We start from the raw sequence: 27,379 nt of genomic DNA, 5'->3' as shown, positions 1-27,379 counted from the left end.
CACAGACAGAATGATATAGTTGCAGTTACTGGAATAAGTTAAGAGATAAGAGAACTGATCTAATCCCCAAGAGATTTAAAACAAGCCTATGTGAATTCCGAGTTATTTGAGGGAAAAGTATAAGAGAAATAATAAGAAAGCAATATAATACAAGGAGGAAGAATGATCTGAAACAAATTAAAGTAGTTTAATAGGCCAATGTATCTACTGCAATGACGGAAGTAAAAAAAATTCACAGGCAGGAGCCATAAATATTACAGTAACAATTATAACATTAACTCTGGCTCTTTTATTATCAATTATTAATTGTTACTGTGCACATATACTCTAAGTCAATAATTAACAAAAGCAATAATAACTGCATTTATTTTTATTCAATACAGTATACTTGAATTAAATTGGCCATTGGTCAAAATGCAATAGGAAGGAAGGAACTGTATTGACTCTGGAACTATAGTTGACCGTATTTCAGAAGACAACTACCAACAAAAGCAGCCTTTGACCAGAGAAAGTTTGGTCATGCAGGTAGTCCTCAATTTATGACTGTAATGGACCCTGCATCAGTAAAGAAACTACACTGAAGTAATTTCTCGTGTTGTTCTTGGTTCCTTGGGTTTGGCAGCTAGTTGCAAAGTGCCCAAAATTCTGTCACATGATTGTTCCCCTGCTCAATGGTTGGAACTTCAGAACCAAGTCGTAAGTACCTCCGGGGAGGTCCATTGTAACTATGAATGGTCACTAAGTGACTGGTCATAAGTTGAGGACTACTTGTATTCCACTCGGCACTTTCAGCTGGCTAAGACAGCTGTAGCAGACAAAGGAAGGTGGCTGTTTTATGATGCTGCAAAAATAAAGGGGCCACATTGGGGAAAAAAAGTGAGCCTTCATGAAAGCAAAGCATTTCCTCAAAGACTGGCAGAGTTCTGTCTGGCAGTAAACACAGTTTATAGGGGTGCAAATATTGACAAGTTATAATTAGTTGAAAAGAGAAGATGTCATTTTCCTCTGGGAAAGAAATTTGCATGGCAAACTGAAAACTTTCAGTACTTTCATGCTATTAAATTAATAAGGCTTAGAGTCATTTTCATAGGAATATTTTCTTGCAGCATAAGCAATAAAAACCCTTTTCTACTTTAAAGACTAGCAATTTTTTATATTCCAAGTTTTTACACAGTACAATCAGTTTATCAGATGCATTCAGATAGAGACAAAAGTTCACCATATCTTAATGTATTGGTTGAAATAAAAATTTACCGACCTCACTGAGGTAAATAAAGAATGAGCATGTGGACCCATCAACACCGTAACTTGCATAACAAGGATCAGATCTCCACATATCTTTCATCCACTAAAAAGGAAAGAACAAATAATAATAACAATGCATATACCTTCAAACAACAGGTTACGGTTCTTATGAACCTAGGATACAATTCTAACTACACAGTTTAACCAAGTTTCAGGTGGCTGCTCCCACAGCATTTTGAATCAACAAGGTCAATGCAAGCTTCAATTATAAGGATAATTCATATAATTTGTAGGAATTTTACTACTGGTCAAAACTATTTCCCTATTTCTACAATCACCGAGACCATGATCATTATCCATCTATGTAGCATGAAGTTTACATTTTTATATGGAGTTTTCATCCCACCAGATTTGTACCGGTAAATGAGACTGGAAACTTATTAGATTTTTATGTATGTATGTATGTACTCTGTCTGTCTGTCTGTCTGTCTGTCTGTCTGTCTGTCTGTCTGTCTGTCTGTCTGTCTGTCTGTCTGTCTGTCTATCTATCTATCTATCTATCTATCTATCTATCTATCTATCTATCTATCTATCTTTTTATATCAAAATTCTTAACCACCCGTCTCCCACGTAGAGAAGCTCTTTTTATCCTTGCCCTTCATATATAACTGCAACCTGCAACATGTTACTACTCAACATCTTCATAAAGAGTTCTGCAGCATTATTTTTGACATCTGGATCAATAACTTATGAATTAGTGGATACTTTGCTTCAGTCACCATGCTCACATAATCTAACCTATTGCTAAGAGAAAATTATTTTTTTCCACCTGTCTTTTGATCAATTAACAGATTGCCAGATGAAATGGGATCATTAAAACATAGGAGAATGAATACATCCAGAAAAATGGTGTAATAGATGAGGCTTACTTTTATTTTGCCCTCACAGTGAGGAAAACCATCCATAGGAGGCAATTCACACTGTTCCTGGGCTCCATTAATGAGATCTGAAGAAGAAAAATTAACACAATGTAATACATAATATTAAACACATGAGAATAGATTAGCATTTTTTTCCACCTCAACTGACTGTGAGGATGAATCATCACTGTGATACTAATCGAATTCTAAAAATGCAGCACTGTCTTCTTCCTCATCTCTCTGCTGGGAAATTGGAAAAGGGCCACGAAATCAGGGAATAATAAATGGAATGTGCATCAAATGTGCTCAGACATGAGAGGTTATTAAGAATTAATGGAAATAATTGTTCATCATTTATAATTAAGCACAACTAACTTTTTAACCAGAAATGCAATTAACCTATTCGTTAAACTAAAGTACAGCTATCATTCAATTAGCTAATGGAAGTCAAAGGTCTGGATGACAATTTTAGTAAGAAATTTAGATAAAGGCTCAAAACCCATTAAAATTAAAATGAGATTTCCCAACAGATATATCCATTTAAAAAAGTACTTTATTACATATGTAAAAACAGACAGAAGTGGATATTAGTAAGAACCATAGGATCCAAAACCTTCTCTCATTTTGTTATTCAACTCAGATGAGATTCCAAAATTCTGGCAACCCGTTGGACATATTGAAGATTCCCAGCCTAACAATTTTCGATAGCAACTTTCATGTTATGACAACTTTAACCAGAATAACTAAGGAATTCAAGGTTGCCATGACAACAAACAAGACAGTAAACCAAGATATACTTTGTGCCACTCTTGTACTGGTATTGACTGGGCAGAAATTTTATAGTGAGGTAATGAGAAGCTGACCCCACTGTCACAGTCAGACCACTTTATTTAGCTCATCTGGATAAACAGTTCTTTTTCCCCCTAGCCTGACAATGAGAAAAAATCTATTATAATGATTTATCACTAGACATTGATATAATTTGATGGGCCCCCAAGGGCTTTAGGCAAGTTTTTAGCGGTTATATTTGTTACACATGACAAAGCTCAATCCCTATCATATGGATTCTGTTAATTTGTATGATATGGAAATGAGTTCGGAGTAGGCATGATTAGCTTATAGCCATGTATCCTTCTGCTTAGCAGGAATGCTTGATAAATCATGTAACACCAGGAACTAGGTGGTCTGAACTGAGACAGAAAATGTGATGCAAACAATAGCTAAAGCAGGCAGATAAGACTATTTCAATCCTTGTGTAGCAATAACTACGGTAAAGAAGCAATAATCCGCTGCACCAAACTCTATTCTTAAAATACTTTTTTCAGCAGAACGTTTCTCTGTAGCCCTGTAATATCTAATTTTGGTTTGCTCTATTAATAGTAGCTCTGTTGACAGTTACTGAAGTGTGAAAACTCTCGTCAACCCAAATATTTGGAATCACCTTTTTAAGCTCTTAAATATATAATTATATAAACATATATATAATACAGTATATATAAATTTATATAAATATAAATAAATATTTAAATATACCATGGGGTTGGGAAGATGAGAGAAGATAGCTGTGGAAGTAAAAAAAAGTGTTAACTCATGTTTCCTTTTAATAAAAAAGCTTATTTTTATAATGAAGCACTCTTTAAATGGAATTTATGTACATGCAACTTGCTTGGTGTTTCTACTATCTTGAACTTGCAACAGGAACAAGATGACAATACACAAATTGAAGACTTCCTGATGGAGCAGGTCCAGATCTCGGGAGGCCTCGTAAAGTCATAGCTATTGCCAGATAGGGAGGTGGAAACCATACCAGTCTTATCTCCTGCATCCATTCCTGGAGGAGATGCCTGAAACAGCCCATGCCTGACTTTGCAGGGTTATTTGGAGGTAGGTGCAAAATGCAGCAGCCAGCTCTGTGAAGAGCTTCTATTTCAATGCAATGTTAACGCATTGCTTCAGACAGGAAGGCGGTGCAGAGAGTGGTGAAGATGGCTGAAAAGATCTTTGGCAGTTCCCTCCCTCCCATCCAAGACATAGCAGAGAAGTGTTGCTTGATCAGGGTCCGTAAGATTGTCTGGGACACTACACGTCCTCTTCATGGCCTGTTTTCATTGCTACCTTCTGAGAGGAGGCTTTGTGGTATCCGAAGCACAACATCCAGATTCAGCCATTCATTCCATACAGCATTAAAACTTGTGAATTCTCAAGCTTCCTCCTTCTGTTATATATTCAAGATGGACAGTGTTTAATATTTATTTGCTATGTGTATGAAGGGGTGTGGGTCTATACATATATTGTATATAGGATGTCCATGTATGTGTGTCACGTATGTGTTCACTTTGAAAGTGGGCAAATAAATTTCATTTTTGATGTGTGCCGTTGTACCCACAGTAAAAAAAATGACAATAAAGGTTATCTTATCTTATCTTATCTTATCTTATCTTATCTTATCTTATCTTATCATCTTATCTTATCTTATCTTATCACAGTATGATTCAAAGTACAGGTAGTCCTCGACTTAGGATGACAATTGAAGTCCAAAATTTCTGTTGCTAATTAAAACATGTTAAGTGAGTTACAACAGGTCGTTTTACGACCTTTCTTGCCACAGCTGTTAAGTGAACCACTGCAGTTGTTAATTTACTAACACATTTGTTAAGTGAATCTGGCTTCCCCATTGACTCTGCTTGTCAGAAGGCTGCAAAGGATGATCACATGACCCTGGGGACAACTGCAACAGTCATAAAGATGAACCAGTTGCCAAGAGTCTGAATTTTGTTCATGGGAATGCTGCAATGCTCGTAAGTATGGAAAACAGTCATCTCACTTTTTTCACCACCATTTTAACTTCAATAAAAAATGAACTGTTGGAAGCCGAGAACTACTTGTACGGGGTTTTGACCTATAAATCTTTACAGGGTTTGGTGCCCAGGTACTTGCAGGATTATTTCCTTTAAGTAGTACCCGTCCACCTGTTCTGGACATCCTGTGTAGGACATCAAGGGCTACCTTTGCAGGGAATTTTTAAAGATTGAAGCCAATGTTTCTCAGTTATGGCTCCAACCCTTTGGAACAACCTTTCCATAGAAAGCCATATAGCAACCTATCTCCAAATATCCTGGTACTGTGAAAAAAAACTGTTCAAAAGATTATTTTAACAGTTAAAATAACTGTTGGTTGATTATGTCCAATAGTACATTTTTAATCATACACCGCTTTTATTTGATGGTTGTGTGGTTGTTTTACTATATAGTATTAAAACCACCGTGAGTCCTCACTGAATGTAGTAATATAAAAGCAGAATAAATAAAATCAAGAAGGTAACATGTTTGTGTTAAGTTCAAGTGTAACTTATTTACTTATGTCAAAGCTCAAGTGGCTGACACAAATGGATTACTTCATAACGGAAGAATTATGATATCTGGATATACCAAACTGGTATATCCAGATATGATTGCACTGTAGCTTCCAAAATTTCTAGGCAGTGTCACAGTACCATAGTATTTCTGGCAACTGCTACATCAGTATATCTGATATCCAGGTTATAGAAGACAAATCTATGGATGCTAAAGGCCTTGGAACTACAGGGATAGCAGGAGAGAAAGCAGACCTTGGTAGTAGCCATGATAACTGCCAAGACTATCAGAGTAATTAAGACAATCCCCTTTAAGCCTGTGCCTAATTAACTTAATCTGGACAGCTAACATTTTAGAAAACACGGAAAACCTATATATAATTACTAATTTGGCTGAGCTCTATGCCTGTCACTTAGTAGATGATCTGTAAATAATTCAACAAGAAGTCTGCAGCAGACTCATTTTTCTGTCACGGAAGAAAGTAAGTGTAAAGTCTCTTTATAATAATCACCAAGGTTTTTTTTTAAGGACAGAAATCTCTCTCTTTTTTCACTCAACACACCCTTACTTTCTATACAGTTTAAAGAGCACAAGAACTTATGTAAAAAAATTCAACAAAACAATGATTATTTTTCATATATCTTGACAGAGACAGGCTTAATTTGTCCACTTCATCCCACCTTCTTTGTTCCCTTAATAAGTTAAATATATCACAATCATCTATTTTCCCCACCATCCTCCCAAGATGCATAGTTTGAAATGATGTGTTCATCTCAAGAAAAAGGAAAAAAATCAGAAAACCTTACAAATAATGAACTCACATGGAGCACAACATATCAGAAACAGACTGTTTAGGTTATTCTATTCAGATCTTTATTCCACAATCAAGATCTGAATAAAATCAGCAACTGGGCCTCTGACACTTCCTTTCCTGCTATGCCTATGCTGTGATGCAACTGTTAAAGAAGTGAGTGAGTTCGAGTTAAGCTTGTCATTAATTCTTAGCTGAACGTGTTCCACAGTACCCTGTGGAAAAATTGTTGGGAATGCAATGTATTTTATCTTGCATTCCTATATCCTATATATCCTATCTATCTATCATCTATCTATCTATCTATCTATCTATCTATCTATCTATCTATCTATCTATCTATCTATCTATCTATCAGAATGTTTAATCTTTATTTAACCATTTTAAAAATCTAGATATCTGAATGCCTTTAGAAATATATGACTCCAAGATCCACGCAGAATCTCATTACACATTGTGATAAATTGGGTTGTCCACTGACCCCAACTTCAGGCTCCAAATAATTCCCTCCCAGATTGCTGCACAGTTCTAGTAGAAGGCCAGAAAAGTTCATTAAATACACCACACTTAAATGTCATCATTTTAAGAAAATGAAATGTATCATAACTAACACAACATAGTGATTTTATTTATAAAGAAAAATTAGGCATAATTTCCCTCTTAATTAAACCTGAATTACAACAGCACCCAATTGCAAGATGCAGCACAAACCTGAATCAAACCACGCTCCTTTTTTACTTTGTGGCAACCAGGAAAATAATGAGCAAACTGACTGACAAGTAAAAAACAAACAGAAATCAAGAAACCAAGGGAAAAAAAGATTGTTGAGACATGGTAAATAGGACAGAGGCCATAACAATTATACTTTGCTACACAGAAGAACAACCATGTTTCTAAAGAAAAATCAAAAATCAATATCCTTTAATGCAGGGGTCTTCAAACTTAGCCCTTTTATGACTTGTGGACTTCAACTCCCAGAATTCCTCAGTCCACAAGTCATAAAAGGGCCAAGTTTGAAGACCACTGCTTTAATGCAATTAACATTATTTCCATTCATAATTTTTAAAACAATTACTCCTTAAGAGTTTCCTCTTTTTTCTTCCAAACTGGTTTTCTGCCACAAGCTGGGAGAAACAATAAGATTTCCCTTTTCCCCATTTCCTACAGTGCCTCTCTGGCCATCCACTTCTAGCACAAGTTGATAAATTATCCAGATTCTCTTTGGACTGACATATACCATTTCTAAACTTTCAAGAAAATAAACCTTAAAAAAACCACCAGGCAGAGGGAAATCACAAATGTCAATTCCTTTCTCTGTGTTGCAAATCTTCAAAAACTCTTAGAAATATAATGATAACTCTCCTCCTTTCCCTGGTGTAGCCCAGGTGTGGATAAGCCCTGCCAAAGCAGAAAAGATAAATAGGATACTATCCTCTTTACTGTTTCAGCTTGTCTCCACATCACAAAGCATAAAATAAATTCCCATTAAAGTCACTGAGATTCAAAGTTCCCTATTTCCTGAATTCTTTTATTAGTATTCTTTAGGCCAGGGGTAGGCAACCTTGGCTCTTTTATGACTCATGGACTTCAACTTCCAGAATTCCTGAGTCAGCTGACTCAGGAATTCTGGGACTTGAAGTCCATGAGTCATAAAAGAGCCGAGGTTGCCTACCCCTGCTTTAGGCTGTTCCATTATGATGCCGTACATTTTAGGGATTCCTACCTGTGTAGAAATTAGCTCTGTCCACCAGCAGCTTCTCCTCCTAAGCTTTGCTAAGCTTCTAAGTAGAGCTTCTTATTCATTGGATTTATGATTTGGTCCCAGGACGTGTGATGGCTCAGTGGTTAAAGACTCTTTAAGTTTATCAGCTGGAAAACTGACAGCCCAGTCCCGAGTGCTGTGCAACGGGGAGAACCCCCATTACTTCCCTCAGTTCCTGCCTACCTAATAGTTTCAAAAGTATGCAAATCCAAGTAGATAAATAGGTACCAGTTTGGTGGGAAGGTAACAGTATTCCATGTGCCTTTGGCGCATAGTCATGCTGGCCACATGACCATGGAAAATGTCATTGGACAGGTGGCTCCATCAGCCAAGAAACAGAGATGAGCACAGACAGAATTGGACAAGGGAAATCTTCACCCAATATTCACCAAATGTGCATGAGATATGGGAATATGATTGATCTTGAGGACTGTCATTCTGGCCTGATTCCATTACAGATAACAGGAGTGATTAGAAGAGCGGAGGGGAAAAAATGACATGCAAGGAAGGAGCGTATCTTACCACATGTCACACATGCTGGGAAGGAAAAAACAAATAAAGAAGGGAATGACAGTGTGACATAGTGATTCAAATGTTGGACTGTAACAAGAGACAGACAGTTTTAAGTGCTCACCCAATCATGAAACTCATGAGTCACACTAGGACTAGGATACTCCCTGTCTCATAGGCCAACCTACAAAGTTGTTGGGAGAATAAAATGTATTTCCCCACTGCATTTATATCCTACATGAAAGGCAGGATATTAATTTAATAATCATACAGCTGTAACAGCTGTCAGGATGTAACTAGGGAGAGATAGCCCCGAGGAAATACAATGCAAAACTGAAAATGTTGCTCATTCTTTACGCCCTTATTACTTTTTAAAACAATATTACAGCTGCCAGGTTCACATTACTTTGGAAGGCATTTCATAATATAGTTTCATCTTTTGGCTTGAGAAGTTTTGAACAACTTTTGCCTAAAAAGAAGCATCTGCCACTTACATAGGATAGATAAAGACTATGGAACAACACCAAAAAAGGAAACAAATGCTTGTATTTCAGAATGTACAATGAAAATGACTGAAATATTTTAGTTGAAAATTCAACTTCCAACAAGCACTACCAGTCTTTACTTAAGAGACATTATTATGCCTTAAACCAAAGATAAATATTTGACTTGCAAGTCTCTCAGAAGCAAAATACTTATAAAGCATATGTTTTGAATTTAAGCCCAAGAACTAATAGACTACAAATTAGCAGGTATGGAAAAAAAATCTTTACATTGGCTTAATTCCAAACCTGTAGATAAGAATTGCTCACAACTTGCTTATAAAATGCTTACAATTTGTATATTACCTGTATTGGCCATTCAAACATAAAGTGAAGCAAGGAAGCGTGTCCTTTAACAAACTATCATTTACTGCTTTATTTTGTTGTTAAGTAATATGGATATGAGGTATTTCCCCTTAACGTATCTTCATTTTAAGAAGAAAATATTTAGTCCAGGACTTATTTTCATATACTATATCAATATCCAAGATGGTAAAGATAAGTGAAACATATAGACAGATTTAACCATAGTTTCAATTGAGAAAATATGACTATCCTAGACCAAGCCAAGACCAAAAATGCCAGGGAATTTCTAGAAGCCCAGCACTCTGACAAATAAGCCATCAATAGACACATAGACATTAACAACATCTACAGACTACACAAAAGAGACAATCATCCAGCCCAAAAAAGAACAAAAGAACCCCACTCCTTACTAGCACTGATGTTACGTAGTTTGATTAAGGAAATGTCTGCAAGAAAACAAGCATGCTCAGAGAGTACCAAGGACCCGTCAATAATGGAGGCAGCAAAGAAATTAAGCTCTCCTGTCCTCTATCAAGGCCAGCAGCAAGATCTATTAGTGTGGAGGATGATAGGTTGCTGCTGGACTTTCTGTCTATACTTCAGACAATGGAAGCCCTGGACTCTTGGATGCCGGAGACTACATGAATTTGCACTACATGGTGGATGGCCAGTGGCTGAGGCAGTGGCATTCTAGGAAGTGTATTTGGCTTCCTCAGCTGCCGAAAGTTTTGCATGGCCACCTCATCTTCTCAGCTATGTGTGAAGCCAGTCTTGGGCTACTTTGTTTTGAATAACATGATTTTGTACTATGAAGAGGTTTCTCTGGGGATCCTGGGATGAGAGTGAGGAGAGTGTACTTAGATCCTCTTCTCTGGATGAGAACCAGGGGGAAGTGGCTCCCTGCAGCATGGCTGAGAGCAATTCAAATAACAGAACTGGAAGGGCCTTGGAGGTCTTCTCGTCCAAACCCCTGCTCAAGTAGGAACCCTATACAATTTCAGACAAATGGTTGTCCAATCTCTTCTTTACAAACTCCAACGTTGGAGCACTCATAACTTCTGGAGGCAAGCCATTCCACTGATTAATTCTTTCTACTGATTAATTAGGGGGTCAGATGAAGAAATGAGTGAGGAGGCTGAGAGGTGCTGCTATAGCAGCTGTCAGGTTTTACTTCTAGCTGTGATGTATGTTGTTTGGAGCGGGGGGTTCATTTTAGCTTGAGATGGGAAGCTGAGGATGGGGGACGAAGAAAACTAGAGGGGTGAATAGGGTGGGGCACTGTATCTCAGTGGTGTTGGATATGGGGAGATACAATGGTTGGGAAATAAGGGAGTGAGCCACTCAAAAGGAACACACTCCTAATGTCTTAATCTGTCTCATGTTCTGGCCCCGAGCTCAAACTATTTACCTGTTAGTCAGCAGACAAACAGTGGCCCAGGTTTTGGGCTACTGCTTTTAAATGCCAGGTCCATCTGCAGGAAAGGCTCCCCTTATTGCTGACTTGATCATCACAGTTACCCGCTGCCCAAACCCCTAATTTTTATCATGTGACTGTGAGGTGCTGCAACAGCTGTAACTTTGGACCCAGGTCGTAACTCCCTTCTATGTTATTGTAATTTAGAATGATCACTGAACTGAAATTGAGGAACCATCCTTAATTAGCCTCCTCTCCCCTCCCCTCGTTCCCTGAACCTTTAAGAATAATAATAATAATAATAATAATAATAATAATAATAATAATAATAATAATAATAATAATAAAATCTACTTTTAGACTATTTTATATTATGCTATATAGTTCATAATTAAAGGACAGAAACGAAGAGTTTTCAGACCTACCTGCAACATTCAGCTTTTCAGCCGCTCCCGAACTAGGAATTGCAGTGGTGGTACTATTTGTGGAATTTGCACCTGTGCCATTGATTACAAGGTTCTCAACTTTAGACTCAAGCTTCCCAATACGCTGCAATATATTATCCAGTAAGACAGCAAGAGTTTTCTTCAAATCTAAATCAGGAAAGCAAATAAAACCAATTAGCTTTATAAAGGAAAATATAAAACAAAGAACTATTCAATATTTTATTCGGTTCAAAGCAATGATATTACGTATTACTGAAGCAAATTATTATACTTCCTGGAAGTCCCCAATTCACTTTATTGACTTATGTGAGGCTAAAGACCATGTGCAGACAGCATTATCATTTATGGCAATCCATGTTTTCTATATGTGATGTATTGTGACAAAATCATAGCTTTACTATTTGAAGCGGAACCAAATATAGTACCATTTCTTACTATACATTCAAACACCAATCCTTTCATCATGCAGTGACAGCAGTGACTTATTTCATTCTACTGATGTGCGCATAATAGGGTTGTGCAAAGTTTTTGGAAGAGTTTTTTTCAGAATGTGAAGTAGTATGTATGAAGCCCTTCTTTTCTAAGAGTTAAAAAAGGCTCCTTATTTTCCATGCATGCAGTTTTCAGGTTTCAGCTGTCTCTAAATATGCTTCCACTTTGCTTGGCTTTCTTCAAATCAAAATGAAGGTCCGTTTAAAATAAAGGAGACATGGCTGCTTTCATAATTCAAAGGGGCTTTATTTATGCTCTCATAATCATGATGAACCTCGTTCAAAGGCTTTGCACAGCCCTACTAGACAAGTTACTTCATATATCTCTGAACATAAAACATTTACTAATCGTGTTTTTAACTCATTTATTTTCAAGTCATCTACCAGTTTGTGAGCAATTAATTGTCTCTAGCGGATGGTAATACAGGTGGCCATTTAACAATCACTCATTCAGCAACTGTTCAAATTTGTGATGGCGCTGAATAAGTGATAGTTAAAACGGTCCTTGAAATTCCATCCGTCACAGTAACCCTGTGGACACATGAGGGGAATTTGGCTGCTCAGCAATTGGCCCAGATTAACCAACCGTTACAGCATTCCATGGTCACATGATTACAATTTGTGTGACTTCTCCTTTCGACTTCTGACAAACAAAGTCAATGGAGAAGTTAGCAGAAACTTGGAAAATGTAATAACATGAGGCCCTGTCTTAACAACCTGCATGGTCCCTGCTTAATGACGGTAACCTGAGATTGCCAGAACTGCCAACACTAAGCAGCAGGGTCACATAACACTGTGCTTTTTATCACTGTTATAGCTTAGCAGCAATTATTGTAGTTAAGTGAGAATTACCTGTTCAATGCCACTGTGCATTACAATAACAGGGGTGATGGAAATGGTAGAGTTCATATGTCTCTGATTTTTTTAAGCTTTTGACAAAAATAACTTCATTTTTGAAATGATTTTTTTTCTAAGAAACTCATGTTGACAATAATTGTAATTTCCCAAAGGAGATTTTTCTAACAAGCAAAATTTCTTGTCAGGATTCCCATTCTTGGATACTTCATCTGCAGAACCAAGAGTCTGACAATTATAGGTAACAAAATTATAGCTAAAGAAACCACAAGGCAGATGAAGTTAAAATTTGGGCAGGATGTCATTTTCAATAATATATTTAATTTTCCTTGCCGAACAGAATTAAGGCAGAAAACCTTTTGCTTCCAGAACAGCTTTTAGCATCTGCTATCTTACTGAAATTTCTTTTCAGGTTCAAAAAGAATAAATGATTGTCCCTTGTGAAGAGAAACATGGCACATCAATAGTCTTTAAATGTATTCCGTTCAAGGACAAGTTAGCACGAATTCTAGCCAATATGTAATATTTAGCAGGAGAATCAGAATGTAACTCTTGGTACAGGGTGTCAGAGCTATTATGCCTTACAAAACAAGCACTAATGTTACATGACTGACAAAAGCAGTGCAACAGGCCTGTTTCTAAGGATGGTGGCCTCTACCTTTCAAGCAATTGCATTCACAGCGGTCACAGAATCTTGTCAGGAAATGAGACAAGGCAACAATTGGGACACTTGTTCTAAAGAGCAGCTTCAGAGAAGGAAAGATATTTAGGGAGATATGAAAGAAGGTTTATTTATTTACCGGTATTTGGATTTGTATACCGCCCTATTCCTGTAGGACTCAGGGCGGTTTACAGGGGAGTTAAAACCATGAATACAAAAAATTAAAAACAATTAAATTAAATTCAAGCCCCAAGAGTAAATCTAAAACCCAGTTAAATTAACAACCCCACAGTCTGGACCAAACAGATCGAAGAGCCAAGTTTTCAGGTCCCGGCGAAATGAGCGAAGGTCGGGGGCAGTCTTAAGTTCTGTGGGTAGTTGGTTCCATAGGGCAGGCGCACCCACAGAGAACGCCCTTCCCCTGGGAATAACCCGCCGGCATTCATTAACCGGCGGTACCCTAAGAAAGCCCTCCCTGTGGGGGTGCACAGGACGATGGGAAGATGATGCTGGCAGCAGGTGTTCCCTTAGATAGTCCGGACCCAAGCCATTTAGGGCTTTATAGGTCATTACCAGCACCTATACAGGTTAGCCTTGACCTGTAGGCAGGTCTGTTCAAGGATTTTGCAGTCTTTCCTTTTTGCCAAATAAGTAAGATTTCGTAATGATAAGATGGGATGGGGGAAAAGAACAGTTGTTGAGAGAAAACAAGGGGAACTACTTAGTTTTTAAAAAGAGGCAGGTGCCTTCTTGCAAAATAAACAGAAAGGTTAGAAAGTGAAAACCAACAGCAAGAGGAACATCCAGGACACACTTTATACACAATGGCACTGATCCCATTCAGGAGCAGGAAAGCACCATTTTCCAAGCTGGTTTTGGACAATGAAAGATTATGGCTCTGTATAATATATCAATATATTTATTCCCTCTCCCTCCCCCAATTCTTCTTGTTCCAAATACAGAAGGAGCAAATAAGTTTGCTTCTTTATTTAAAATGATCTTAAGCAGAAACAGAAAACGAACAAAAAATGTTCTTAGGTAACATTTCATTATAGGTGGTCCTCGACATACGACCTCAATTGAGCCCAAAATTTCTGAGACATTTGTTAAGTGAATTTTGCCCCATTTTATGACCTTCCTTGCCCGAGTTGTTAAGTGAATTACTTCAGTTATAAGTTATTAAGTGAATCTAGCTTCCCCATTGACTTTGCTTGTCAGAAGGTTACAAAAGGTGATCATATGATCTCAGGATACTGCAAACATGAGTCAGTTCCCAAGCTTCTTACTTTTGATCACATGACCAGAGTTGTAAGTGTGCGATGGTTGTATAAGTGTGAAAAACCATAAGTCACTTTTTTCAGTGCTGTAACTTTGAACAGTCACTAAATGAACTGTTGTTAAGTCGAGGACTACCTCTACTTGCCATCATGCTGGGATGTCTCATAAATGATTCATTTTACTATTTTAATATCATTGGAAAAGTGGGCCAAGAAGGCATTTAAACTATTAAGAGAAACTTTGACTGATTGTTTAATTAATTAAAGAATAAATATCAACTCTACACAGAAAATATAAAGATGATAAATAGCATACCCAGATAATAAACATTAGGAACTAAATAAAATTATTTTTAAAAACCTGTTACATAGAAAGACAACAGGGCTGTCTTTGTTTTATGTACAATTATGAATATGATTTTTTTTTCTTAAGCTTGATAAATTAAACTGTTAGGACAGAATCTGGCCCTTTCTTCATGCAATATTCATTGTTCCACTTTTAAAATAATGTATCTGTTTCTAGAGCTGTGCTGTACTGGTGCAGTGGCTACAATGCAGGCTAATTCTGCCCAATGTCAGCAGTTCAATCCTCACTGGCTCAAGGTTGACTCAGCCTTCCATCTTTCTGAGGATCCAGATTGTTGGGGGCAATAGGCTGACATTTGTAAACCGCTTAGAGAGAGCTGTAAAGTACTATGAAGGAATATATAAGTCTAAGTACTATTGCTATTGATTCTGCCATTATGTTTGTCTGTGTGTCCAAGTAATTCCTAAATTCTCTGTGGACGCAAAAATCATAATACAGTAAAATATGTAGAGAGAATTCAAGAGGATACATAAAAAGTAATTAAACTTCACTGTTGTAATGTATCCTCCAACTCCTTAATACTAGAAGGGACATTATTTCAAAATTCTTCTAACATCCTCCTACTCTTTCAAAAGTTTGCTAAGTGCAATGTGTCAACAAAATGCTTTTATCCAGTAACTTCTGCTGTTTGATAGACTCGGGATTTTTTAAATATAATCAGAAGTTTCTCACTTGCAAATTACTTGCAGAACCTGAATCCTTTAATAGCATCTTGAAGAGATGACAGTTTTGTAAAAATTATCCAGTGAAACCTAATTTTACTAGGCTTCAGTGCAACAAATTTCACTTGCAACAAACCACAGCTTCACTGCAGTTTGAATCACAACTTCATTGCACAAATGTTGTCTGCACCAATTTAGATAGTGACATCATGGAAATGATGTGTACTGATGTAAATAAATCCATGTAATGGCCTACACTTTAATTTTCTGCTATCCAAAATGTGTGAAATTAAAGCTTCCTATATATTATAAAGTAAGGGATGCGGTGGCTCAGTGGGTTAGGATGCTGAGCTTGTCAATCAGAAGGTCGGCAGTTTGGCGGGTCGAATCCCGAGTGCCGCATAACAGAGTGAGCGCCTGTTATTCGTCCCAGCTTCTGCCAACCTAGCAGTTCGAAAGCACATAAAAATGCAAGTAGAAAAATAGGGACCACTCCGGTAGGAAGGTAACAGCGTTCCGTGCGCCTTTGGCATCTAGTCATGCCGGCCACATGACCACGGAGACGTCCTTGGACAAGTGCTGGCTCTTCGGCTTTGAAACGGAGATGAGCACCGGCCCCTAGAGTTGGAAACGACTAGCACGCATGTGCGGGGGAACCTTTACCTTTTATATATTATAAAAGTCCATCACTGGCTTATTTCAAAGTTTCTAAGGATAATCAGACAGAATTTGGATGCAGAGGACACTGCTTATAGTGCAAATGCAGAGACACTGCTCTATTAATTTCCTGCTTGGGGATTATCCATTGGCATCTGGTTGCACTCTGCCAGCCCTCTGATATAGGCCAGGTCAGGTAACAGGGATATTAGGACTCCAGAACTCTACTTTACTGAAATAAGCCATAAAACAGGCAGTCCTTCGACTTATACCCCATTCGTTTAGTGACCATTTGAAGTTACAATGGAACTGAAAAAAGTGTATTCCGACCGTTTTTCACAATTATGTCCGTTAAAGCAGCCCCATGGTGACATGATCAAAATTCAGATGCTTGGCAACTGACACATATTTATGACGGTTGCAGTGTCCCAGAGTCATGTGATCAGCTTTTGCCACCTTCCAACCGGCGAAGCCAAGGGGGAAGCCCTATTCACTTAACAACCGTGTTACTAACTTAACTGGAATGATTTAACAATTATGGCAAGAAAGATTGCAAAATGGGGAAAAACTCACTCGAAAACTGTCCTGCTTAGCAACAGAAATTGTGAGCTCAATTGTGTTCGTAAGTTGAAAACTGCCCGTAGAAATTTTAAATCCTAGCAACATTTCCCCTTCTCCTCCTCATATAGCAAAGGGAGTCAAAGTGGCACAATCTTTCTTTCTTATACTTTCTTCTTTTTTGGGCTACATTCATGTCTACTAACAATCACCATATAGTTTCTCTAAAGTCACCTCTGTGGTTTTCTACAGATTCTAAAAGCTGTATGAAGAAGGCCTTTAGAACAGCAGAAATATTTTGATTATTTTTTTATTTTTATTCCACCTTTTTTTTTCATATGTAACTCAAGATGGCAAACATACCATACTGTATTAAATAAGCCTTTAAAACAGCAGAAATGTTTTGATGTTATACCAGTTTTGTAAAAGAACTTTTGCAGGAAGTAGACAAAATGAGTACATTACACATTTCTATTCATTCTAAAAGCTTCTTAACATGTCTGGTAACACTGGCATCTTTATTGGATGTGAAGGTAAAGCGTCCTAACATTCAGGAAAAAATGAATTCTTTTATCTTTTATTTATTTGTGGAGATTACTCCTATAAATCTTTAGGATCTGCGTGAAACAATGGGGAAATGTCATCTGAGATTTAGAGCAGGGTATATACAGTAAAACTGATGTTATTAAGACTCGCCTTCCAATTCAACAGATTTCAAAAAGATGGTAAAAATTCTGCCCTGCCTCTGGGTAGAGTGGGATTGATTATGGCTTAACAAGCTAAAATGTAATATTGATGCCAACATCTGATAGGCTACCCAAGTCACTTCCTGAAAAAGGCAGATATAGCTGCCCAGAATCGCTTGACAATGAGATGGGCAATATGTGAATGAATGAATGAATGCTTCAAACACGAGATGCTTACAGAAATCCATTCTAGATAGGACTCCTTTGAAAAGCATTCCAAAAAAAAAAATCAGACAGAGCAAAATGTAACCATTCCCAATCTAGAAATTTTGCAGGATTGTGACCTTCAATTCCCAGGAAGCTGAAGTTCACACCCAGCATGGTCACTAGGGAGAAATTCTGAGAGTTAAAATCCATACAGGACCTTGTGAAGGTTTGGAAACACCCGAGTTAAACCAGGATTGTAGAAGTACATCTTTGTAGAAGATGTACTCTTGGCTTGGATCAATTTATATTAGCTTTCAACCGGTATGAAACCAAAGTGTAGGTGCTGGATTTTGCTGAGACCAGTGGATCTGAGAGAGTATAATTGCCTGCAGGAAAATAGCCAAAATGTGTGTTTATGATGAAAAATCCCGTAGTTGAAAGAGGGGCTTTCCCCAGGAAGTATATACTGTATTAGTCTTCTATTAAACTTCATTCTTACTTAAAAGACTTTGATATTGTCTTACCAAAGCCTTTGCAGTATACAGGCGGTCCTTGACGTATGACCATAATTGAGACCCAAATCTCCATTGCTAAGCAAGACAGTTATTAAGTTTTGCCGCATTTTATAACCTTTCTTGCCACAATTGTTAAGTGAATCACTGCAGTTCTTAAGTTAGTAATATTTTATTTTATTGTTGTTAGCCGCCCTGAGTCCTTCGGGAGATAGGGCGGCATACAAGTCTTTTAATTAATTAATTAATTAATTAATTAATTAATTAATTAATTAATATGGGCCAGTTGCCGAATATCCAAATTTCGATCACGTGACCATGGGGATGCTGCAACGGCTGTAAGTGTGACAAATGGTCATAAGTCACTTTTTTCAGTTTGAACGGCCACTAAATGAATGGTTGTAAGTTGAGGACTACCTCTAATTAGGGAAGGTCAGTATAGTATAAATGTCTGTTTTCTGAAAATAATGTATACTATTGTTGCATTACTTTTATTTCTGTTTTTAACATTCATTTTACATTTTTAATTCATATATACATACATTACATAAATGGGGTGTAAATCAAAGCAATTGGGGAAGAAGTTAAACACGTAATGTTTCTTGCTCTTTATGTGATGTATTTTTAGCTGCTCTCCTAGCAGCATTATGTATCTGCTATTACACAATATGGTTGGGAAAAGGAAGATTTTTTTTTAAAGCAGCAGCTCTCTGGCAAAAATTAAATCCTGACCTTTTTAAAAAATACAGTGGAAAGGCTGAGCTCATAGTGCTGATTGCCAGCTTTTAAATATAAGTCTCCCAAACTTTGAAATTTCTCTATAAAAATAGCAAATAAATGAAACTTCATATCCACAGTCTGCAAGATTCTTCTTTCCTGTTATGGACAACCACTTAAACCTACATTTAAGGAATTGGAGATTAATTTCTCTTGTCTTGCTCTTCCCTAATGATAATTCTTTAGCCAGTTGGTTACTAGCTAAATCTTGGGCATTTACTAGCTTGTACTGTTCCTCCTCTTCTCTCCCCCCCCCTCCCCATTTTCATACCCTACTGAAATTCATCCCTGAACAAAGAGATGTAATTACTGCAACACACAACTTTCCTTAAATTTCAAAAGTCTAAATTCAACCTTAGGGAAATCTTGTGTATACATTATAAATATAAACAGCTGCCAAGAGCTACAATGATATGAATGCGCTATTCAGGCTGCTATAAACATCCATGATCCAAAGGAAGAAAAACCAATGCCACATCCAGAAAAAGTGGAAGTCTTGTTTGCTGTGAGGGGCAACTTTAACATTTAAAATTCCCAGGAATCTGCTACCTTTGCTCTGGTTGCAGCTACTTTTTCAGACCGAGGGAGATGTGTGAAAAATCAATGGTTGAAATGCATTTTTTTCCTTTAGCAAATACCACTGAGATCCTAGCCAGGTTCTCTGCCTCTTCTGGTTTATTTTTTAAAATTGTCTGGGAGATTGGATACCATCCTGATTTATCTCTTTAAATTACCATTATTACCATTATTTCTTTATTCTGAAAGCTTGCTTACAAAAGAAGAGTGGTAATAAAAGCGCAACAGTTTTCAGTTCAAAACTGCCCCTGCACCAAATATGAAAGGATGGATGTATTTTCTTGCAAATTTTGGTTAAAATTATTTTAGTTATAACAACAATTGTAAGTGACCAACAGAATTTTGGGAAATCTCTAACCTATTATTTTTACTATATAAAGATTTTAATTTTATATTAAAATTTTGTATTATTTTAATGCATTGTAGCCCTTTTCGTTAAGGCCTGAAGTATCAGGCCCACAACTTGAATCTCCTTCTACAACTACTTTTGATTGGGCAGATGATAAACATAGCCAAGTGGGTCTTTACACAACTCTGAATCATGTGCCAGTTCTAGAGGTATCTGCAACAGAAGGACTTAGCTACAGTACAATTCATGTCTTCATCATCATCCATCTGGACTACTGTTCCCCATGGGACAGCCTTTGACGACTGACTACTGTTCCCCATGGGACAGCCTTTGAAGACCATCAGGAAGCTCAAGTTGTTTTAAAATGCAGTGATCCATTTGTCAGCTGACATACATTGCCAGGTGCATATCACACTTTTGTTGTGGGCCCTGAACTTACTTTTAACAAGTATCTAGATCTAAGTCAATTTCTAGTGCCACACTGTTCTACCAGAATCAACCCAATTGACATGACTGTTTCAAGAGGCAGGTGCTAGTTTTAAGGTAGGTGTGTGTTTGTGTGTGTGTGTGTGTGTGTGAGAGAGAGAGAGAGAGAGAGAGAGAGAGAGAGAGAGAGAGAAGAGAGAGAGGGAAGGAAGGTGTCATTTATTTGTTGCACTGACTCTGTTTGAATCAGCCTTTTGGTGTTTGCTTTGAACAATGGTGAAAAGGCTTTGTGAACTGAAAACTGATATCCATTTTTTATTTTGTATTGCTACTGGATTTTGATTTTGCTTGGAGAATTGTTTACTTATTAATATAGTACTTAATATAGTACTTAAATGTATCCTGGATATTTAAGTAATGTACATCTGTTTGTTAAACACCAGGAGTCCTAAGAGATAACAAGTTGAAAAAATAAAAATGGATCTCATGTTGAAAACCTTATAATTTTACTCTTTGAATGGGCAGAGAGAAAGTTGGATACATCTCCCTTTGTCTCAATTAAACTATTATAGATATACACCCACAAAATGCTTGTATGAAGATAATTATCAAATCCAACATCTATTTTGCAGTTTTATTTATTTCCTTCATAATGTATTTCCTTTTCACCAAGAGCCCAATGTGCTTTACATGGACATTTCCTTTCATCTGTACAACCACCAAGAAAGTAGGGCTCTATGAATACACACGTTATTGATATACAAGCCATTATTAATATATACTTATGTTCATTGCAATACTTCATTAAAGTTGTGGCATGGATAAACTTAAATCAAAGGAGATGGACATTCCTGTGTACTCTAGACCATGTTTTTGTGTGTCTGACTGGTTTACAAAAATCCTTATACATTTAGCACAAGAAACTGGAAAGGAGTTATAAAAGGAAATATTATTTATTCCTGTATTGGAAGGAAGGAAGGAAGGAAGGAAGGAAGGAAGGAAGGAAGGAAGGAAGGAAGGAAGGAAGGAAGGAAGGAAGGAAGGAAGGAATTTCTAAACCTCAAATATATAGGCTGATGAGTTGATTGGCCAGATGGTACTGAATAAGGCATGAAATATTGCAGTTTTAATGTAGGAATCTATTCAAACCTACTCACCATATGCAGTCATTGTCCCAACATAAGGGCCATCCACTACATTTCTATTCTCTTCTGCTAATGCTTTTATGTATCTTTTACTGAGATCCAGTATTTGTTCACGAAGCACTGAACTGCTTTCATGCTGAGTCTTCTGTTGAATAGTAAAATGCAGGAGCATCATTCCCCAAATAAAGCCAAAAGTTACCAGAAAGAAGCCAAGTTTCTGAGAGGACAATTTCCATGGAGTGAAGAGTGCCATGGCTGTTTAAACACTTCTGGAGTCCCTTGGAAAGATTTTGCAGCTCAAACTCCCAACGCAGGCCACACAAATCACAATTCTGAAGTTACGGATTGTGGCTTGTTAGTCAGCATGCTTTCTCTCCATTCAATTCCATCCAGCTGCTGCTGCAAGGGGAAAGAAGCATATGGTGATTTAAAGAAATTAAATCCCTCCCCCCAGTTGGCTTTATATTTGTTTATTTAACTCACTCCCCACCTCTGAGTACACAATATATTTCCTCAATGAATTGGCAATTGTTGCAACTCTCTATTTTATGTCATGAATAAGAATATCAGAGTGGAGACGGTATTTGGAATGACATAAAAAAATGTGTGTCTCTAATTGTAGAATCTACCTTTCAAGAACTTGAAATCATTTTAACAATGTTTTCAGTTTTCATTTCTACAGAGAGCTTTTTCACATGACAGCAACACAGTGGCATATCTTTAAACAGATACGAAAGCAAAGCATTCAGTTTCATTCCATTTTCATTGTAAAAGACTGCAGTTTTGATAAGAACAATGACATATCAAAAAAGTTTTAAGCAAACCCTTCAAAAGGAAAAACAATTATAATAAAAAAGGTTTCCTTAATATCCTTTCTTATATTTCAGTTTTAAGAGTATTTAAAAATCTCACTGACACTTCTCTAAAAATAAGTTCGGAATGAATCTTGGGTTTTCCCCAACTTATGCAATCTTTTTCTAAGCTTCACTTTACAGACTGAATTACACTCCTGAAATGTGAAATATAATTACAATACATAATCTACCTACATTTCAGGGAAATTATACGCTCATATCATAAATGTAAATAGTTGCAATGGTCTGTGAAGGAGTTATTCAGGCATATTATTTATTTAAATGAATTCATATGGATATCCAGGTTATAATGGATCTTTGGATGGACCATAAGTCAATTTCTGGGTTGCAGAAGATCCCCATATTCCATTATCCAGGTCGTTACAACACAAAAGACTAATGGGCACACAGCCAACACCTCAGCTACACAGGATGTTACAAAACAGCCGACTAATCCACAAACAATAACCCCATCAACCAATCAACATGTAACAATACAGCCAACCAACCTGCTTACAGCAACAAAGCCAGCACCCCCCACCAATATTTATAGAGAGAGGGCAGCTCCGATCATGCTTTGCTCGCACAAGCACAAAGCCGAAGACGCCAGCCTGAAGATGACGAGTGGGATCTTGTTGAAACGTCGCCAAGACACTATCAATCTTACACGGGAAAAGACCCGAATACGCCAAGACCCTACATACCTGTACTCGTGAAAATCTACGAACACACACACATACACACACACACACATATATACATACACACACACACACACACACACACAGAGAGAGAGAGAGAGAGAGAGAGAGAGTATATATATATCTCATATATATCATCTATCTGAAGTATAGAAGTGATCTGACGAATATCCAATACTGTAGTGCAGCTAGAAAAAGACAATTGGGACAAAGGTGGCTTATTTATATCTTTTCCCATTGAAAAAGGTTTGCCTTTGGGTAAGTTGCACTGAGGTTTTTTTTACTCAGTAAAAATAGTTTTGGCTCATGATATATTCAGAAAGTTAGCTCAGAATAGAAATGATTTTTATTGCCGGTTATTCTCTAAGAGCAAGGAACAACTGACTCTTAAATTAAATTAAGTCTAATCAGATTAGCAGCAAAAGACCAGAGAGTTTCATCTGGATGATCAGCAGGAAACCATCATAATCACTTTTAAATAAAATTCTGAAAATGTGCTCCAGCTTAGAGCTTTCTTACAAATTAAACTCTGCATTATTTCTAACAAAGACATTAATGCACCCATCCACTGATAGGCAAGTTTTTGCATCCTTTGTATTATTCTATGATTCTGATCATTCTTCTTTAATCTTATTCTCATTATTGCTCAGCTCCAAACTGTTTGTTATTTAGTCTTAATACCACCAAAGTGCTTATGGCAATGTCTTTGATGGTCACATTTAAAAATTAATCTTTAAAGTGCTGTTTAAATTTGGGAAGCATTTAGATATCACTTATTTTACTAGGTTCTTGAACAACTATTTTATATTATAATTATCTGCGTAGCATGATTTCAGACTAGAAATGGAGCTTGCAAGCTATTTTTCATCATTCTTAATGTGGCTCAAATCTGCAGTTAAAGTTAATCAAGTGATTTGCCTTTAAAATCAAAGCTAGAATGACAGTCTAAAGGCATTTTGCATTTCAATCAGCATATGACTCACTTTCAACAATGTTTAAATCACTGTTTATGCAATGTCTTTTGTTTAATAGTTCTCCCAGATTTTAGTCCTGCAGCATCTTTTTACAATGTTTTCAACATTTTAACAAAGCAAGAACTAATACTATAAGTATTTCATCTATTGTGCTTTGCTTTTATGCTGTTGGTGGAGCAGCAATATTTTTAAAATGAGAATTTAAATGTGCAATACATTTCATTCAAGAACTATAAAAACAAGCTTTGTGCTTTGATTTAGATATTAAAATTTGCCAAGCATTCATCTTCTACTGTACAGCATATCCCACGATATGATTTCACTCATATATATGAAATGAATGTCTTTTTTAAGGGATTGACAAGAAACTTATCAAGGCACATCAGGTATGTGATCATATTTTTAATAGTTTTCATTACAAATTTCCTCTTTAGTTTAGTTAAAAATTTATACAGTAATATATATTATATTATATCCTGGGACGTTCGCAGTCGGTGTTGGCAGGAGGGAAGAGGTCGGCCTCGAGGCCTTTCGTTTGTGGAGTCCCTCAGGGGTCAGTCCTCTCGCCTCGCCTGATCAACATCTATATGAAGCCACTGGGCGAGATCATTCGTGGTTTTGGGGTTGGGTATCATCAATATGCTGATGATACCCAGCTTTTCATCTCTACCCCAAACCACCCCAGTGATGCCCTCGATGTGATGTCCCGTTGCCTGGAGGCGGTTCGGGTCTGGATGGGGAGGAACAGGCTTCAGCTCAATCCCAACAAGACTGAGTGGTTGTACGTGCCGGCATCTCGGGAAATTCAGATTATTCCACCTCTAATTATGGGGGGGTGAGTTATTACCCCCCGTAGATAGGGCTCGCAACTTGGGTGTCCTCCTAGATTCGCAACTCTCCTTGGAAGGTCATATAGGAGCTGTGACTAGGGAGGCCTTTGCCCAGGTTCACCTGGTGCGCCAGTTGCAGCCCTATCTGGATCAGGATGCCTTGCGTACAGTCACTCATGCGCTCGTGACCTCTCGTTTAGACTACTGCAATGCTCTCTACATGGGGCTGCCCTTGAGGACTACTCGGAGGCTTCAGCTGGTGCAGAATGCGGCCGCGCGAGTGGTGGTGGTGGTTTCCCGATACTCCCATGTAACACCTCTACTCCGCGAGCTGCACTGGCTTCCGGTTGCCCTCCGGGTGAGATTCAAGGTGCTGGTGATGACCTATAAAGCCCTAAATGGCATGGGTCCGGATTACTTACGGGAGCACCTGCTGCCGGCATCAACTTCCCTTCGTCCAGTGCGCTCCCACAGAGAGGGCCTTCTCAGGGTGCCGTTGATCAGAGAGTGTCGACTGGCGGCCCCCAGGGGGAGGGCGTTCTCTGTGGGCGTGCCAGACCTTTGGAACCGTTAACCGGTTGAGCTCCGGATGGCTCCTGACCTTCGCTCCTTCTGCCGTGACCTAAAAACTTATTTATTTGAACAAGCCGGCCTGGTCTGATGGGTTTGGGGTATTTTAATATTCATTTTATTATTTTTTACTGTAATAGGGCTACTATATTTAATTCTTTCTTAACTTTTGTACATTGTATTTTTATTGTATTTATTGCCCTGTACACTGCCCTGAGTCCTTCAGGAGAAGGGCGGTATAGAAATTAAATTATTATTATTATTATTATTATTATTATTATTATTATTATTATTATTATTATTAATCATCATCATCACATGGAGCAGAAGAGGAAAATAGTCATTAACTTTCTGTTTCTATCAGATATTTATATATATTGCAGGTTATATCAAGTTACCCCATCAGATAATGAAATGTCTGAAAGCAAACCTCCAAGCTCAGAGAACACCAAGGTCTCCTTGGGTTGAGATAGCAAAACCATGTAATGTGTAATGTGCTACAAAGCTTTGAGAGCCACTGCTGACATGTCTCGCTTTTTTGGAATTATCTCCCACTATAATTATACTTGAAATCAGATCTCTTTAAGTTTATAAAAGCACTAAGAATGCTTCTTTGTATTAGGTCCCTGTGAAGCTGTACTGTATCTTTTACTTATTAATATAAGGATGTTTATATTATTATACATTGTGGACAGTTTGCTCTTGAGGATCCTTGTTTTAAAGTGTGATAACTTATGTCATAAAATTATGGTCGTTTTTACTCTACTTATATACTCTGCAGTTTTTCAGAAGTGGTTTGCCATTGTCTCCTTCCTAGGGCTAAGACAAAGTGACTGGCCCAAGGTCATCCAGCTGGCTTTGTACCCAAAGCGGAGCCAGAATTTGTTATCTTCCAGTTTCTAACCTGATGCCTCAACCACTACACCAAACTGGTTCTCGTACTCTGGTAAGCTACATATGAACTGTTAAGTTAAAATTAAAATCTATTTTAAAGGATTTTCAGGGTGCTTTCAGATTTTCCTTCTTGCAATTTAACCGCAGCAGCAACTAATCCTAGGACATTACTTGCATTTATTAGAAGATAAATATTATAGAACAAGAATTGCATCAAGTACTCTGCTTTCATTAAATGGGACACACACATATATATATATAAGGTGTGTGTGTGTGTGTGTGTGTGTGTGTGTGTGTGTGTGTGTATTTGTTAAATAAATAATAAGCAAGAGAAAATTATTACAGTTATATCATGCATAATCAGAATGACTTTTGGTATCTTTTTGAAGTATATGGAAGAAGACTTGCTTCTTTGATGAGAACCGGGAAAACTGCATTTGTTAATTGTTTTAATAACTACAAATCCTTTTCTCAGTAAGATAAATTACTGCTATAGGTGCCATTACAGATACATATTCCACAAAGCTCAACAACAGCACAACTCTCAACAATAAAAAAATATTCAATTATGTTGAACATTGGGTTAACAGGCTTGTACTTGCATATGAACAGCTTCCCCCCAATAGAACAGAACCTTAAATAATAAATACAGATTAAAAATGAACAGATTTTGAGGCAGATACTAGATCAATTCTATATTTTTTGAAACTCCCTACATACTATACACAATAAACAGTTATTCACATAATTATAGGTTATACAGGGCAATGTGATGGCTCAGTGGTTAAGACACTGGGCTTCATAGCCTGGGTTTGATACCCAAGCGTTGTGCAACAGGATGAGCCTCCATCTTCGTCCTAATTCCTGCCAACCTAGCCGTTCAAAAGCATGCAAATGCAAGTAGATAAATAGGTACCACGTTGGTGGGAAGTGAAGTCATGCTGGCCACATGACCATGGAAACATCTTCAGAGGACTGGCTCAATGGCCCTTGAACCAGAGATGAGCAACACCCCTTATAGTCTGCAATGGCTCCTAAAGG

At 37.5% G+C, this 27,379-nt stretch overlaps 1 protein-coding gene across 6 annotated transcripts in view; it reads right to left on the bottom strand.

Moving 5' to 3' along the window:
- MGAT5 (alpha-1,6-mannosylglycoprotein 6-beta-N-acetylglucosaminyltransferase) overlaps positions 1–27,379 on the bottom strand; it is a 149,193-nt gene that overhangs the window by 45,257 nt on the left and 76,557 nt on the right. For 4 of the 6 annotated variants that reach the window (XM_081342046.1, XM_081342043.1, XM_081342042.1 and 1 more), the window contains exons 2-5: positions 21,528–21,914; positions 11,289–11,456; positions 2,175–2,251; positions 1,259–1,348 (exon numbers count right to left, since the gene is read on the bottom strand). In XM_081342046.1, coding sequence (XP_081198172.1) covers positions 1,259–1,348; positions 2,175–2,251; positions 11,289–11,456; positions 21,528–21,768 — 576 coding nt within the window. In that variant the 5' untranslated portion in view covers positions 21,769–21,914. The remainder of the gene's footprint in view (positions 1–1,258; positions 1,349–2,174; positions 2,252–11,288; positions 11,457–21,527; positions 21,915–27,379) is intronic. The other 2 variants (XM_081342044.1, XM_081342045.1) reach the window with 1 other exon arrangement.

Source organism: Vipera berus (assembly GCF_964194415.1).
Source record: "Vipera berus genome assembly, chromosome: 1".
NCBI lineage: Eukaryota > Metazoa > Chordata > Lepidosauria > Squamata > Viperidae > Vipera > Vipera berus.
Note: the sequence above shows the minus strand (reverse complement) of the source record. Positions and strands in the feature narration are given on the sequence as shown.